We start from the raw sequence: 18,533 nt of genomic DNA, 5'->3' as shown, positions 1-18,533 counted from the left end.
AGATTCAATCAATCTAAGTAATCTCAGATATCATTCAAACAGTCAGATTGTGTTTTAAAGTTTTATCAGTAAGAGCTCTGAGTATACTTTTTGGAGTTTTCCAGTTATCTCAAAGTAATTTCCTTATTTTGCTTGTTATTTGTTTTGATAAATCACTCTTGTGATTTCTTTTGTTAAAATTATTATCAACGTGATAAACAGATGGGTGACCCTTTCATAATAAGCCAGGTAAACAAGTACATCTCTTTTTGGACAATGTCACCCTGCCTTTGCCTCTCCCAGGTTTTCCTTCCCATCCCCTTGCTAGATTTCTTATATTGAAAATGCTGAGTGCCATCTACCAACTGGGTAATCTATAATTTATCATCTCTTAGTCTTGACAGTATAATAGAAGGAATGGTAAAGTATTGGCTATCTGGCAAAAGCTTTGTGTAAGAAAGAAAAACACATAGAAACACTGATTGCTACTTTGGACATTCAACAAACACAGCTGGCCCTTCCCTTTTCTTGGTTCTTTTTACAAAACCACCCACAAAGCTGTGGACGCTTGAGTGCTTCTGGTTCTGAGCACTATTTGTGTATTAATGCATTGGATGGATACCACCTCCACATAGTATGTACTCTTGATGGCCTGGCTTTGTAAGAAGGATTTGCAGAGGCAGGTGCTCACCTTGTGCAAGAGCTGGGTTCTGAGAGACACATTATATACCCTGTGTGTTCTAGATTGTTCACTGTCTGCTCCAAGTCCCACCTCTGGAACCTATCTTGAGAAAAATCTTTCCCAAGTTATTGTCTACTCTGGTGGAAGAGCTCCTCCATTTCATTGTGCATTTAATATTCAATAAAGGGGAAGTCAGTGCAGATTGACAAGGTACAATATCTTTAAGAGACACTTATGGATATCATCATTGTTTGGGGAACTTTTCCTGCTTGCATCTTGGGCCGATTATAGTATCAATGCATTGCCTATATCCATACACCTGCTCTGTTTTCATTTACTCCTCAAAAGGAGACTCATAATTAACCTTGATAACAGCTAATGCTTACTGAATACTGATAATGTGCCAGACATTCCACCAAGCATTAACCTAAGCCTCTCATTTATTTCAAACCACCATAAGCAGCACTACACAAGATCATGGAAACTCATGGACAGCAGGATCTGACCATACCCGCACTGTGAGATGGAGCCCGGTCCAGCAGCTTCTCCAGTTCCTGCTACTCAGAAAGTGTAGCAGGTATTCGGGAGCACCCAAGTCTTTAATTTAAAAAAAAAACACAGAAAAGCTCTACCAGCTGTGTTAGTGGCTCACACCTGTAATCCTAGCTACTCAGGAGGCTGAGATCTGAGGATCAAGGTTTGAAGCCAACCAGGGCAGAAAAGTCTGAGATTCATCTCCAATTAACTGCCAAGGCGGCCAGAAGTGGAGCTATGGCTCAATGGCAGAGCACTAGCTTTAAGTAACAAAGCTTGGGGACAGTGCCCTGAGTTCAAGACCCATGACTAACATGTGTGTACACATACACACACGCACACACACATACACAACTATGTTCTTTAATGAGAGCATTTTTTTCTCCCCCCCCCCAAATACTTATTGAAATTCACTACATATGTTTCACAATACTGTGGCATAGTTATACTTAGCTAAGGTCACAAAGGCATTTTAACCTCCACAATGATAATCATCATCATTCTAATCTACAAAGCTTATGAACTCTATGAACTTTAGCAATAAGATTATTTCTTCCAAATTGGGTGATATGTACTTTTCTTTCCTTTTGCTTAGTATCAGCTGTTTCCTCCTCCTCATTCCCCCCCTCCCATCACCACACTGGAGTTGCTTAGTTCACTTTCATCCATGTCCAGTGCTGCTGTATTTTTTCACCACTTTCCACCGATTGTGTTCTGCTCCCACCTTCCCTCAAATATGCACGTGTTATACCAGATGTGAGGTAAAGAATACAGAGCCAGCTAAAAAAAACGATAGGACAAATTAAGAAGTCCTTTGTTTCCTTGTCTTTAGGGTTCTTTTAGTCTCTGTATTACTTTACATACATATGAAGAGGTGCTTGGGTATTACAATTTGGCATTATTCAGCCAAGACTGTCCTCTTTTGGCTTCACTGTGTATGAGTGTCTTGAGTCCTGTTCTTTAATAAAAAACAATTTCAAAAAAAAACAATTTCAAATTACATAAAAGGATACTTTAATGATGGACATATATTGTGTAGTAGAGAAGTAAAAATGTATTAAGAGTATTCTTTGTTGATAGTTATAGTATGTTCTTTAATTCTAAGAAATTCCTATGGTCAATAGGATACAAATTTCCATTTCCCTTTTCATTAAGCAGACTTGCAGGTCCTATTTTCCAGCAGGAGCACCAGCAGCTGAGGGCTGTATGGCTGAATATAAAACGAAAGAAGGATCCAAAAAAGTGGATCAGCCACGAAATAAATTTGTGTTTATTTTATGATTCAATTTAATCCCCTTCACCTTTCTTTTTAATCCAATGCAATATGTGCCATGATGATAGCTATTAAAGGTGAAAGGATTAATTAAACTATAATTATCTGATAAGACTAGCATACTAACCTGATTTAGGGCAGATTCACCTACTTCAACTAAAAATACTGGACAGCAAAAACTCAATGGGAATAATGAAATAAAATTAACTCTGCTGTTCCCGTTCCTAATATATAAGCTAAGTAATCTCAGTATTATTTAAATGAAGAGTCAGATTGTGTTTTAAAGATTTATTAATAAGAGCTCTGAGTACAAATAAATTTAATTTGCCATTTAGAAAAAATGGTTCACTTTCATCTGTAAGCATTGTTCATTAAAAAACCCATTCTCTACATTTTAAACTCAAATTTTCAAACTTAACAAAATAATGCTTTTCAGCTTGTGAATTAATTTTAGGCTTAATTTTAATAATTCTGTCTTGTTACATCAGTTAAGGAGACCATAGATAGACAAAAGCATGAGAATAATTGATCTGGATATTTTTTCCTAAAAAGATTTTAATTAAAAAATACCTAAAATTAGAACACTTTCAGCAAAAAAAGCATCTATGAACAAATTAACAATACATAATTATTTTAGTACACACTGCATTACAAATAATATGTTTACATATATTCAAATGATTTGCTATAGCAAATATTTATATAGCTGTCAAAACTTCTTAGTAACACTTTAACACTCTGGGGAGATTCTATTCCTAATAAATGACAAGAACACCATTTAATAGATGACAAGTGATATATATGTTAATTAGAGGTCTGACCAGGTAAGTATTATCAAATAGCCATGAAATGAGATCCATTAATAAGCATTTAAAGAAATGCAGATAAAATACCAACTCTTGCCCCTCATCAGGATATATGATTGGCATCAGAAATCCAACCATGAGCAAAAACAGCCAATTCAAATAGCTCCCCTTAGTATTCTAAAGTGCCAACTCTAGGCTTTCCTTCTTCTGGACAAGTGCTGTCACTCTTCATTCAACAGTGCTTACTCCTTAGCTAGTGGTGCATAATTGCTTCTTCAAGACCAGCTATATCCCACACATTCCTTTGCAGCTGAAGTGAACTACAAATAGCTGAAAGGAAACCAGTGCATTTCAACAGAAAATTATCTGCCTTCCCCAGTAGGGAAGAATCCCCAAGTCTCAAACACTTCGATCAAAGTATGCTGCTACCTGAAACATAATAGAGTTGAAAATCTTTCTCTACTGAGATGCAATTTCTTCGATGGCTTGTCATTTGGTATGAAGTCTTACACTCAACCACTGAGATACTAAGAATGTATTAGAGTAAGGACAGGAATCACACCAGGAGTCGCAGCAAAGGGACAATCCACACAAACAAAAAGGCATCTGAGACCAGCCTGAGGTGCTCGCAGTGCTGCAGGTGAGCAGCTTCAGAGATGAGATTGAAAGTGAGTGGTGTGAACTGTGGGTATTCGCAGAGGAATGAGTCACCGCTGTCATTCCTGAGCAGCTCAGCCTGGCCTCCCAGGCTGAGTCCATAAAGTAAGGGTCCAGACTCCCCACCACAGATTTGCTCCGCTCAATTCCACTCGACAGTCAATGAGAAAAGAACAGTTAGCTCAGTGAAAATCTGAACAATAATAAATAGGGGTAAAAGTAGAAAATGAACGGTGACTTTCAGGGAAGTCAAACTTCCTACAGAGCTGGCGTAAGAGGTAAAATCATAAAGTCAAAACAATGTTAGAGACATCTCTATTTTTGGTTTCATTCAAAAGAGCCCCTGGTATTCTCTCAAACTAGCGATGTGGGTCAATATGATCTACTTTTTAATTGCACTGTAACTTAGCTACAAAAATCATTCCTCAATAAGAAATGTGTAATATTCAAAGTCTAGAGGTTTATAATAAATACTGTATTAAAATATTTTAATATTTACAACTGAAAACCATATAGTCAGTCATTTTCAATTTCATCTTCTACATAATCAAATGCTTTCAGAGTTGGCTTATTATTTGCATGTTTCAATCGGTGTCTATTTGGATTAAAATTTCTTCCTTCACCAAGGAGGAAGTCTTCATTTTCATCCTGTTCTCTAACCCTGATGTGTTTCTCACCTGTGCAAAAATTCAGAGGGTCACAGTCCCCTCTGCTGGTAGGCAGAGAGCCTGGGTCGCTGCCCCTTGAGGAAATGGCACTGCTGGCACTAGTGCCAAATAGCTGCTCCATCAGGTTAGCTTTTCTCCCCCTTCTTGCGATTAAGTCCACACCATCTTTACTGAAGTTATCCATGTTGTCTTTTGGCAAATCTACAAGGCTACTTTTTTGGCTACATGGGGTGCCAAATAGTTGCTCCATCAAGTTAGTTTTTCTCTCCTTTCTTGCGATTAAGTCCACACCATCTTTACTGGAGTTATCTGTGTTGTCTTTTGGGAAATCTACAAGGCTACTTTTTTGGCTACACGGATTGGACTTCCCTGACATTTTTATAAATGAAGGCACGTAACTCCCAAATGAAAAGTCATTTGGAGATGCTGGACTTCTAATGTTTCCTGAATTCAGAGCATCTCCTTTTGGTGTTGCAAAGCCGATGTCCTGCAAATGATGTCCATTGAACGATCTCTCAGAGGGCTCAGGGGACATGTTTGCTTTAGTGCTTCTCACCAGGGCGCGCAGTTTTGTTTCCAACTCAGGGAACAAGGGTGCAGAATGATATTTCCGGGTCTGAAAATCTTGGAGTTCTTTGTTGATTTCATTCGGTTTAACAAAGAACATTTCCCTCTTGACTTCTTCTTCCTCTTCTTCCAATTTGTCCACCTGTTGAAGCTGATATATTTCCATTTGGCACTGTCCAGTTTCCAACTCTGGCTTTTCTTCTGTTTCTAGTAAAGGTATCTTTTCATCTTGTTTTTTGTCAACCTCTTCTCTCACCCATTCTATATGAAATAAAATTTCATAGATTTTTATAGAACTACTGCTAAAAAGGAAAAGTCAATTCCTATCTTTCACAAATTAACATTTTGAAATGTAACTTGGGTATTATAAGTACAGTGAGGATGTACTTAATATTTCATTTCTGTACTTCATACTCTGGGATTAAGGAATAATATTTAATACATCTTGCATTTAAGATCCACTTTTACAGGGAAAAATTCTTCAATACTAGATAGGGTCACTATTTTTTAAACAACAAATATAATGCTGTACATATTTTGATGGGTTGTGGGAAGGATGGATGCATGAATTGATGGATGGATGGCTAAAGACTATTATACTTAACCTCTAGATGCCATGTCCTGAGAAAGATATGGCAGTCTTCATGCAATATTCTGGCAGCAGATACAGTAACTAAAATTTAACAGAAAACTTCAAACTCTAAATGCAGAATATTCTATTTTTAAACATGCATCTGAAATAATAAAAAATGTTAATCTCACAAAATAAAAATAAAAACCAAGAAACTGCTCTTAGACTACAGACTGGAGAGATATAAAAATGAAACATGATTTATAATGTTTTCTAGAAGGGAGAAAACACTACAAGTAGCAGTATTGTGTCTACAATATGGATATAGCTAAATGCAGTGTATCAAAGTTAAACTTCCTGAATTTGAAAATTATACTGGAATGATGGTAGGAGAATGACTATGTTTGGGAGAACAATACATGGAAGTATTTAAGGACATGGGCACAAGTATAATTCATTCTTAAATAGTTGTGTACTATTCTTGCCACTTTTCTATAATTTTGAAGTTATTTCCAAACAAATTAAAACTATCAACTATGTCAGAACACTACAAATCTCCTAATTTCAGTAACACAAAAACATTCTCACTAATGTAAGATCTAGACAGTCTCCGAAAACAAAAACAAAGAGGTCAGGCCAGGCATTGGTGGCTCATACCTATGATCCTAGCTACTCAGGAGGCTCTGTGGATTACGTTAGAGCACTCGCCTTCAGTAAAGAAGCCCTGAGGTTAAGCACCAGGACTGGTGTGCATGAGCACACACACATGCACATGCACACAGACACAGACACACATACACACACCACAAAAAGTCACTTAAAAGCACAAAGATAAGTGATGGTCGTCTGCTATTTTATTTTTTTTCCTGTTGCCTAGAAAAAATTGAGCATTAATCCCTAATTTTCTTTTCTGTAGTAGTGTAACACATGAAACCATCCTGTTTCATACATTAGCCAAGGGTGATAATGTAAATACCTAGCTTCTATTTCAAGGTTATACTGTGTTTAAACATCCATGATCATTCACACATACATATATATCTTTGCAACAATGGTTATAATTTTATGGTCCATGAACTTCAGCTCAAAACAACAACAAAAATTTTTCTTTAAGCGGGATGTAGTATAGTTCTATACTGCATGATTATACATCCACACTATATACATTAATTATATACATGATAACTGATAGTCCCCTGTGCAACTAATACATTCAACAGGGTAGAGTCTGGGATCCCTTGCTCATGCTTGTAAGACATTCTGTCCAGACAGAAATAAACTTAGTCCTAAAGTTCATTTCCATTATCTACAAACTATGTGAATTGGCTTACTGAATTTACATTAATGCTGAACATATTAAAGATTTAGTTTATAAGGTAAAATCAAAGAACAATGATATGAATGTATACAGGACAACATAACTCTCTGATGTTTCAGCTTAAGCTGGTCTGTGGACTACAGCTTCAAGGCCAAGCTCCAAACAGCAGCTGTCCTCCAATTATTTCTTCAAGTTTTACTTAAAACCAAAGCATATTTTTCCCTTTTATCTAAGTTGTGTCTTTGTGGAACTTATCTACCTGAACTTGTAATTTGTTCAAATGTTCGTGACGGTTTTTTTGGGAGGGGTCCGGTCATGGGGCCTGAACTCGGCCTGGGCGCTGTCCCTCAGCTCTTCAGCTCAAGGCTAGCGCTCTACCACTTGAGCCACAGTGCCACTTCCAGCTTTTTCCTTTTTGCTTATGTGGTGCTGAGGAATCGAATCCAGCGCCTCATGCATGCAAGACAAACGCTCTACCACTGAGCCACCTTCCCAGCCCTGTTCGTGACTCTTGATACACTGCTTCCTACAACTGCACTTGCCTTTTCTTGTTCTGCACAAACAATTTACAGTTTAGTGGGAAGACATCAAGGGGTCCTGACCCTTCCTTTATCCAGGGACTCACAGCCCGTGTAAACCAACTCTATTACGTACCACTCTCCAGCTTTTCCTCCTCCTGCTCTACGATGGGCTCTCCTTGATCTTCACCAGACTCTTCTTCCTCTACCGGTGAAGGCAGAACGGTGGGTTCCTTGTGTTCCTCTTGCTCTGGGGACTCCAGAGTCTATGGTGAATTTTTAAATGCAAATCCACACATAGGGGAAGAGGAAATATCAAATTAGAAATTAAAGCCAATTTTCAGTGAATAAAGCAACAAATCAAATCACATGTTCTTCTGCTGCAAATGGCGCTTCTAGTTAAAAATTTAAACAAGAATTTATGAACTACATCAGAGCCACAATAGTGGAAATAAAACCAACAACCTACACAAATTTCTGAAGATAAGTTGCAGAAGAGCTGTTTCTTTGGGCAAATGTCACAATCTGGCTAATCAAATTAACCAGAAATGGCTGAAGAAGAGAAGCTGAAGAAACATGTAATACAGCTGGTGACAGCTGAACTGAGCTGTTCAAGTCTACACTATGTCCAAAGTCTCCAAGTAATGAAGTTCTATAATATTTAAATCAAGAAAGGATGCTACATACTTAAAATTCCATAAATAATAAGGAATTTTAAGTTTATTATGGTTCCTTGCAAATATCTCTGGTGTGATTTTCCTTAATAAAAATAAAGCATGGATTGTTGTAAAGATTCCATAGTATTGTCCCCTGGTATCTGGTTTCATTTTCTTCCTCTTAGAAACAGAATACCCTGTGTTAGTTAAGAAGGGCACACAGCTGCTCAGATAGAGCCATTATCAGCCACCCCTGCAGCTAGACAGGACCAGGACAAGGTGGGTGGAAGTGCAGATGCAACTCCAGATCACATTTCTAAGCACAGCTTGCCCACTGCTTCCTCGTTTCCTTTGTTCACAGAGAGGTGAAGCCATTCCAACCACAAACATGAAGGCTACAGTCCCAAATGGAAGATCAACAAAACAGAGGATGACCACAATGAAGCAAAGCTGCTCGCCAGCCCTGGACTACACACTGATTTTATCCATTACAAGAAGAATCTTTTCTTATCTCAGTCCCCATACTGGAGGTCTTTCTAATTGCAGAATGAACTGGACTCTGGGCTTCCACTGGCTGAGGACATTTTCATTCAGGTTTCTGAGGAGCTTTAGAAACTTCATGGTTAATTACCACCCTTTACACATGAGGAAATTGAGGCCCCAAAAATTCACACCACTGAAATGTTGGCACCTGGATTCGATGAAAAAGCAGAGCCAAGTCTAAGACCACACTCTTTCCAGCAGGGTGCTGGCTCTGAATCTTCTAGTACAAAAAAACAAATATTATATATATATATATATATATATATATATATATGTATATATATATATATGTATATGTATATGTGTGTGTGTGTGTGTGTGTGTGTATATATTAGACCACTTTTGGGGCTGGGAAGGTAGCTCACTGTAGAGTGTTTGCCTCACATGCATGAGGTCCTGGGTTCAATTCCTCAGTACCACATAAGCAGAAAAAGCCGGAAGTGGCACTGTGGCTTAAGTGGTAGGTAGCTAGTCTTGAGCTGAAGAGCTGAGGGATAGTACCCAGGACCAGAGTTCAGCCCCCACAACTGACCAAAAAAAAAAAAAAAAGAAAGAAATGTTTTCTTTGAAATTTAAATTGCATCTATTGATTAACATGAATTTACAGAGACATGGTATTGAAACTCCTTTTCAATAAGGGTACAATATATACCCCTCTTGAAATGGTACAATACACTCCACTTAAAATGGTACACATTCAGATTAGCATTCATTTAATCTATAAAATTTATTTATTCAATGTATAAGATTTTTCCCATGTAGAATGCCAAAAATTTAAATCTGGGTAAATTCCTTACAAATGATTTGAAAATGATCAGCATTTCCTATTAAACACAGAACTTTGAAAATTAAGACTGTCTAGCTGAATAAAAGGTAACCTTTTAAAGCAAATTCTTGTCTTTTACCTCCAACCTAGTAGAAAGCATAACCAGTCTCTGAAGCAGCTGAAAAATGCAACATGAACCAAAAGAGTAAATCCTAAAAATTTAACAAAATATACAGATGAGTTTCTTTTTAAAAGGATATCTGAATATTTACAAAGATACAGCACTACTTCCACTGCTAAAACTGTACCAAGTCTGAAAGACCATTTTTAGGAATAACTTTAAACCTAAACCTATAAAGTTGGGCAGAAAATCATACTGCTGCACTCACCAAAGAATGATGTTCTGATTCCTCCTGTTTGTTTTCGAAATCCATAATTGTCTGTGGTATTATAGAAAATTCTTCCTGTCCATCTTCAGTGGTTTGTACTCCCTTTGTACACAGGTCTGTAAAATCACTCTGGCATGCGACTACCATGAAAATTGGAAAAGAAGTTTTTTTATCTCATTCAACACTGCTAACATTTATTCAACTGGCATAAGCTCATCATCTAAATAAACTGATGTACTTTTGACTCAGCTCAGTAAACACTCATTTTTGTGTCTGGGATTTACTAGCAGGTATGTATGATTTGGGAGCAATTCTTCCTTTAAATGGCCCTACACTTTTACAAAGTTTATATTTAAAAATTGTGCAATTCCTAGAATGATTGTACTTTGCCAAAAATAGAGCAAAGCTATTTGCATAAAATAAAATATTTATGAGTGAAATAATACCTGTGATTTCCTGAGAAACACAATATCAAAACTAAGAAAAATAAATGAAATTACCAAAAAGAGTAATCTAGGCAATGTTTAAGTGGAAGTTCATTGAATCCTTAACTCTATTGTGTATGTTTATATATTTTCATAAGGGTTTTCAAAATCACAGTAGGAATTTTTTTAAGTTATTCAAAACATGATTCTAACCACATTTCTTCATGTGTTAAAACTTACAAAAACTGAAAGACTTCTAAAGATTATAAAAAACTAAAATTGTAAAAAAAGTAATTTATATATTTTTATGAGATTCTGCATTCTACTTTACAATATTAATAAATAATAGCTGTAATACTTATAACCCATACTATACTATAGTTATAATATTGTTGTCTTAATATAGTAGCTACCATACCATTTTTTCTTGGAGCAAGTTCTTTTTCTTTCTTTGGAGAGGACTTGGGCAGACGGTTAGAATATATGTTTTTATTCTCCAGTTCTCTCTCCTTTTCCTAAACATAAACCCAATACAATGTAAGCAAGTAGAATTTCAGCTTAAAATAAATGACCTTCACTTAGGCAACTGACTGACAACTTTCTTGCCAAATGGAAATATACTGAGTTCAACTTCCCTGTGTAATTACCAAACCACAGAAAGAAATGTCTCCAGTACCCTTGGATTAAGAGAGACAATGACTTCCCTGTAAAGAAAGGCTACAGGTCCTACCACTTCTGGGGAGGGGGAGGAAGGGGAGGAAAAAATGGGGTATATGGAGGAGAGAGCAAATAAGAATAAAATAGATTTTAGTTTCCACACTCCTACCTGATAAAGCTAGTAATTCTGTCACTATCACCCAGGCTTAGTCAGAGACAAAGAATGAGTTAGCATCTCTTAATGAGACTGCTCAGTGATTGAGGATTTTAAAATGAGAGGCTGGGTGCGTTGAGTCACTTCTGATTCCAGCCAGCTACACAAGAAGGCATAGCCGAGAAGGCATAGCTGGGACCTTAGTCTAAGGCTGGCTTCAGGCAGAAACCTGAGACCCTACTGGAAAAATACCTTAAGCAAAAAGTGATAGAGCACTTGCCTAACAAGTATGCCTAACAAGTCTCAGGCCAAACCATAGTTATACACACACCCCTCACCCCCAAGGAAATTTGCCATGGCGTTAAACATTGGTGTGCTTTAGCATTTGGGAGCTATGACTTTTTCTAAGAATTGGATTAACAGGAAAAAAAATCTATGGAAGACATTGGCCAGGTATAGTGGCATATATCTGTAATCCCAGCTACTGAGGAGGTAGAGGATTATAGTTTGTGGGGCAAAATAGTTGGCAAGACCCTATCTCATGTCTATAATCACAACTAGATGGGAGGCTGGAGAAAATGGTTAAAAGCTGGTCCCAACAAAAGTGTGAGACTCTGTCTAAAAGTTTACGAGAGAACTGAGGTGTGATTCAAGTATTAAAGTGTTTGCCTAGCCGGGTACCAGTGGCTCAGGCCTATAATCCTAGCTACTCAGGAGGCTGAAAAATCTGAGGATCACCGTTTGAAGCCAGCCCAGGCAGAAAAGTCCCCATGAGACTTTTATCTCCAATAAACTACTCAGAAAAAGAAGAGCCCTAGCCTTGAGCACAAAGAGGCTCAGGGACAGCCCCAAGACCTGCAAAAAAAGAGAAAAATGCGCTTGTCTAGCAAGCACATGACCCTGAAAAGAAGAAAGCTATATAAAGTAGTGCATACTTTTGTGTAATTCTATATAAAATTTCACCCATCAATGACCTCTAGATAAAATTAAGAATACTTGCCTTAACATAATTGACTGATATGAATACTTTTTTAGCAACAATGAAAATGAAGGACATGCTTAAACAACTTTAAATATAATCACATCTGAGGAAGGACATCAGATTATTCATTCATCCAACACAAACTCCAGTTCCTTTGAGGTATTTTTCTGTTTATTTGTTTGCTAGTGCTTGGGCCTGAGTGTGTCTCTAAACTCTTTTGCTCAACCCTAGTGCACTATTATTTCAGCCACACTTCCACTTCTAGCTATTTGCTAGAAATAAGACTAAGTTAGATATAAGAATAAGATAAAAATCTCATGGACTTTCCCACCCAAGTTGGCTTTGAACCATGGTTCTCAGATCTCAGCCTCCTCAGCAGCTAGGATTATAGTGTGAGCCACTGCCCCCAGATAGTTCCTATAATTTCCTCCAGAATTTCCCCTTACATTTGTCTTGTTGCTACATGATACTTCGCTTTGTAATAGTGATTATACTAACAAATCATTTCTTCTAAATACCAAAGATAACATTAGAATTCTGTAAATTGTATTATATAAACTTGCAAATGTGAATAGTGTTTTTGAATACCAGGTTTCTATGTAACTTACATGGTGGGAAAACTATGCCATTTGACATCAAAAGTTTACCTTCAGTTTGTGGTACAGCCTTTGCAGCTCCTTTTGTAGAACTTTGTTTTCATCGTGAGCCGCATATGCCCTTTTCCTCTCAGCAAGCAGCTGACGTTGAAAACTGTTTGTACTCAGCTCAAGGTTTCTTGAAAGTTCCTATATGTACAAAATATAGAACAAAGTTAAGCCAATAGTAAAATATATTAAACAGTGCCAGAAAGATGTTTTGGATGATGGTGCACAAGAATTACAATACAGGCTGGGCTTTGTGGTCATGAACTTAAAGCCAGCCAGTAAATAAGTTTACCAACCATCTAATAAGACACCAGTTTTTCATAATGGAAATAAATTCTTAGGCATTTGTCTGAAGCACATCTGTAGCCATTTAAATTGGGTATCAAAGACAGCAAAAAGAAGAGAAGCATAGGCTTTTGGAAATCATGATATGGGTATAATTTAACATGACAGTTAAAACTATATAAGTATTCAAGGTACAGAATACATTGAAAAGAACTGCCAGAAAACAATAGCAGAAATTTCCATGGTCCAAGAGGTTTATCAAAGAATTTTAAATACTTTCTTCTCAAATCAGTTGTCAAAGCGCTGTTCTTAACTTGTGAACTTACTTGCCTCTTACTTATGAAATATTATCAAATCACAAAGAAAAAATAAAAATAAAAGACAGTTGCAATTTCAGTGCTATATGCTCATGCCTGCCAACAAGGCCGTTGGGTAATTGAGACTTTCCCATATTTTCTTCAGTCAGCATCATAAATGCCTAAGAAGGTCCAGAGAGAAACGTCACCCAGACCCGGCCTTGTTCTCACACTTCTCTCAAGGGCCTCCCTCCTCCAGCCCAATGATGTCCGAGCACATGCTGCTGAGAAGATTAGGAGGGAGCACTACACTGCGGGTGCTGATTCCTACCCCACTCCTGCTGGGCAGCACCTGGCCCACGCCACCGTCTGCTCACAGGACAAGTGCCCAGGCCTCTCCTGATCTCTCCTGCGGTAGCCAGTGATGGAACCATTACTGGTGAAAGGCTGGTCTCAACAGTGCTGGAAGAAGTTCTGACCCCGCAGAAGCCACCACTCCCACTGTACGTGTAGTAGTTACTCAAGGTGTACTCCACATGCTCTGCAGTCTACCTCACACCACTGTGAAACACCGTGTCCACAACAACACTGGGCCACTTCAACAACAGCACAGTATGCTGTGTCCAGATCTCATTTATCACAGGCAAAGAACCCACAAGGGGATTATACAGTGAAACATACTCAACATGGAAAACAAACCAATATTCCAACACACATCTTCAGGAGAAATCCACTTACTATAAAGGCCATCACATAAGAAATATAGATTCCAGATGATCAAATCTCGACATAGGAGCACAAGAAATATGAGGAAACCATTACTATAGTGCTTCCTAAAGATCAGGTTCCAAAGACACTGAAGTGCCTGATAAAGAATTCAAGTAAATTAATTTTATGTTTGTGTGGTCTTGGGGCTTCAAGTCAGGGCCTAAGCACTGTCCCTGAGCTGTTTTTCTCAAGGCTAGCGCTCTACCAATAGAACCACAGCTCTACTTCTAGCTTTTTGTGGTTAATTAGAGATAAGAGTCTCCTGCCTGAGCTGGCTTCAAACTGTGATCCTCAGATCTCAGCCTCCTGAATATTTTTAAAATAAGATAAATAGTTGAATTCAGAAGGTAATGCTGGATATGAGTGAGAAAGTTATCAGAGGTAGACATATTTACAAAAAGAAATAATCAGATCTCAGAAACTCAGTTGAAAGCCTCAACAATAAACTAGATTATATAGAGGAATGTCTAATAGAGCTTGAGACATATCACACTTTTGAAATATCACACTGATATAGAAAAAAAGAAAAAAGGAATGAAGAGATTACTTATGATCTTTGAAACACTATTAAATGATCCAGTATCCATATATCTAAAGAGGTGAACCATGAAATTCAAATATTACCAATATAATAAACCATCTGGATATTAATGATTAAATAAACAGACTAAATAAATGATAAAAATATAAATAGACTGGTTCAATAAATTAAAAAACAGTGCACAAAAATATGCTGCCTTCAAGAATACATTATCTAACCAGTGAGGTCACACAGTGAAAGATTGGAAAACAATACTTGAAACAATGGAATACTAAGGCAAAAAGGACTAGCTGCATTAATTATATAACAAAGACAAAGTATAAGAACAAAAATGGTTACTACATAATGAGTATCAATTCATCAAAAATACATGACTATAAATGTATATAAATCTAATGTCAGATTACCCACTTAAAAAAAAAAGCTATTAGAAATAAAGGAAGAGGTAGGCTTTGGTACAATGAAAGTTTAGGATTCCAATACTGCATTCTCATTATGAAAAGATAACCCAGACCTTCAAAAAATAAGAATTAAGCTATACTATAGAGTAAGTGTACTTAGTCATCTATCCAAATGCTGAAGAACACAGCACTATTTATATCAGTGCGTGCAATTTTCTCTAGAATGCAACATAAATTAGGCCACAAAATAAGTCAACAAATTCAAAATACTGGAATCATACCATGCATCTTTTCTGATCACAACAGAATGGAAATATAAACAACAAAAGAAATTATGGGTCAATACTCCTGATGAACATGAGTGTAAGCATTCAACACATTACTAGTAAGTAGAACTGACCAGCATAAAAATAATGGGAATATGGTTGGAGGGGGTTAATTTGTTCAGTTTTGTTCCATGCACAGTGTGTATGTGTGTAAAGATCACAAAATTCCCTCATACTACAAATGCATGCAAATTCAGAAACTTTTTTAAAAGATCATGAAGTGGCCTCATTAAAGGATATAAATATAGTTCAATAAATCCAGATTAAAAAAACACAATATGCAAATTAATACAATGTTAGGGAAAAATGATGTGATCATCTCAACAGATGCTAAAACATGTATACGTCTCTCAATCCAATCTTGAGCACCACAAAAAAATTAAAAGGTGCACAAAATGTATTTGCTAAAAATTAACATTGTTTCAGGATCAAATTCTTAAATAATTAGGTATAAAAGAATTGCACCTCACCAGGCACCAAGAGCTTGTGCCTGTAATTCTAGCTATGCAAGAGGCTGAGATTTGAGGATGGAAGTTCAAGCCAGCCCAAGCAGGAAAATTTGTGAGATTCTTATCTCCAATAAACCACCAGAAAACTGGAAGTGGTGCTGTGGCTCAAGTAATAGAGTGCTCGCCTTGAGCTGAAGAGCTGAGGTACAGCACCCAGAGATCAAGCTCCATGACCAACCAAAAAAAAAAAAAAAAGAATTGTATCTCAATATAAAACAGGATATGGGCTGGGAAGGTGGCTCAGTGGTAGAACGCTTGCCTTGCATGCCTGAGGCCCTGGGTTCGATTCCCCAGCACATAAGCAAAAAGAAAAAAAAGCCAGAAGTGGCGCTGTGGCTCAAGTGGTAGAGCGCTAGCCTTGAGCTGAAGAGCTGAGGGACAGCGCCCTGGCCCAGAGTTCAGGCCCCACGACCGGACCGCCCCAGCACCCCCGCAAAAAAAAGCGCAGGATATATATAGTAAACCAACAGCCAAGAACAAATTGGATGTGGAAAAAAATGAAAGCACTTCCTCTAAGATAAGGAATAAGGCAAGTGTGTCCACCCTCAGTGATCTTATTAAATAGAATACTAGATATGTTAGCAATAAGCAATTTAGCACACTGAGGCAAGAAAAGGAAATACAAGGAACAGCAAAGGAGGACATCAGATTATCCATTTACAGCTGACATGAGTCTAGAGCCACAAACCATGATGACTCCAAAAGAACCATCATAACTGAAAGCAATCAGAACAGAAGCAGCTCCAGCACACTCCTGGTTCTGGGTCAATCCAGTGACTAAATAATAAAAAATAATAAATATGGAAAGTTGTTTCTAATCCACAGCAACATCAGTTAGATTATAAGGAACAAAAAGAAAAAAAACAGAAGAAAACAAACAACATACAAAACTCATGTATAGTTTTCTATAAACACTAATGAATTTGCCAAGAAAGAAATCATAAAAGCATTCACAAGAAACACAGATGGACACACTACCAAGGAACACACTTAACTAGGGAAGTGAAAGGCTTATATAATAAAAATTGTAAAACTTTGATGAAAGAAACTGAAGATGCTAAAGGTATGTCTCCTATTCATGTGGACTAGAAAGACTGGTTTACTGTTCTATGCCCATAAGGCTCAAAGTAATCTAAAGAGTGAATGTAATCTCCATAGAAATTTCAATGACATTCTATACAGAAGCAAAAGGCAACATTAAATTCATATGAAAGCATAAAGGAGTCCAAATAGCCAAAATAACCATAACCAAAAAGAGCAAAACCAGAGCGATCACTAGTTCTGATTTCAAACCATATTAGAATCATAGTAACAAAAACACAGTAGGCATGAATACAAACCCATAAACCAGTGAGACAGAAAAAAGAATGTAGAAAAGCTCAGGCATCTACATCTACAGCCAGCTGATTTGTCTCAAAGGTGCTAAAATGTACACGAGGAAAAAGGCAGCCTCATCTACATATGGTGCCAGGAACACTGGATATGCAAATGTGGAAGACTGAAACTTGACCTGTATTTTTCATTCTGTCCAAAAGAAATCAACTCAAAATGACCCAAAACCTTATTATAAGAGATGAAAGTCAAAAATTTCAGAAAATTAGTAGGGAAACACTTCCAGATAGGGGAAGGGAATGATTTTCTTGGTTGGAGGCCAAAGCATAGGAAACAAAAGTAAACACTGACAAATGGAGTGCAAGCATTCTCTTTTCGATTCCTGGCCGTCATAATGAGCTGCCATGCTTGCTCTGTTCTGCCCTTCCTACCATGATGGATGAAACTGTGACCCAAATAAATCCTTCCTCCTTTTAAGGTGCTTCACTTGGTTATTTTGACACAGGGACAAAAAGCTGACATAGAATATTAGGATTAAAAGAAGTGGGCAATTGTTTTGAGTAAACCTTGTTGTCTTTAAACCTCTGGAAACTGATATTGAGAAAAGTTTGGAGAATCATGCTGAAAAAGAAAGCTAGCTGGGTGGCTGCCTAGGAGCTCAGAATGCCAGCAGAAACACAATGAAATCTGTCCATACAGTGTCAGACGGCAAAGAGGACTGTATTAGGAATTGTGCTGGGAGCCATTAATACCACAATAGTAAGTTACTAAACTTATGGAGGTTATTGGAGAGACTGAATGCATTTTGCCTTGTGAGATGGACATACACCTATTGGGGGCCAGTGGTGAAATGTCCTGGTTTAGGTAAGTTTGGGTGTTAAGGTGACAAGGAATGGACTCTTGACTGCCAACCTGGTTGGATTGAGAAGTGCCCAGAGATTCATAAAGCACACACCATGGTGTGTCCGCGAGGGTATTCCAGAGAGGATGAACTAAGGGGGAGACCTCCCCTCAAGGTGGGTAACACCACCCTATTGGCTAGGAGCTAAATGGATTAAAGGTGAAAGAAGAAGAAACCCAGCTCAGGTAAGCAATCTCTCTCTGCTTTCTGACCTCCAGAGGTGAGCTGCTATGCCCTCCCTGCTCTAATGGACTGAAGCTCTGAGGAAAATCAATCCTTCCTCTTTTAAAAGTATTGACAGATGGGATTTCATCAAACAAAAGTTTCTGCACAGCAAGGAAAAAGAATAAAGAGAGTAAAGAGACCACCAAAGACAGTAAGCCAC

The 18,533-nt window shown here is 37.6% G+C and overlaps 1 protein-coding gene across 1 annotated transcript in view; it reads right to left on the bottom strand.

The window, feature by feature from the left end:
• Window positions 1–4,062: 4,062 nt before the first annotated feature.
• The window catches only part of LOC105999157 (lebercilin-like), a 28,479-nt gene continuing 14,008 nt past the window's right edge, over window positions 4,063–18,533 (bottom strand). Inside the window, exons 3-7 of the mRNA XM_013034105.1 lie at window positions 12,793–12,930; window positions 10,771–10,867; window positions 9,928–10,067; window positions 7,710–7,839; window positions 4,063–5,427 (exon numbers count right to left, since the gene is read on the bottom strand). Coding sequence (XP_012889559.1) covers window positions 4,448–5,427; window positions 7,710–7,839; window positions 9,928–10,067; window positions 10,771–10,867; window positions 12,793–12,930 — 1,485 coding nt within the window. The 3' untranslated portion in view covers window positions 4,063–4,447. The remainder of the gene's footprint in view (window positions 5,428–7,709; window positions 7,840–9,927; window positions 10,068–10,770; window positions 10,868–12,792; window positions 12,931–18,533) is intronic.

This window comes from Dipodomys ordii, unplaced genomic scaffold (genome assembly GCF_000151885.1).
Source record: "Dipodomys ordii isolate 6190 unplaced genomic scaffold, Dord_2.0 Scaffold182, whole genome shotgun sequence".
Lineage (NCBI taxonomy): Eukaryota > Metazoa > Chordata > Mammalia > Rodentia > Heteromyidae > Dipodomys > Dipodomys ordii.
The sequence above is the reverse complement of the archived record's forward strand: the minus strand, read 5'-3'. Positions and strand labels throughout refer to the sequence as shown.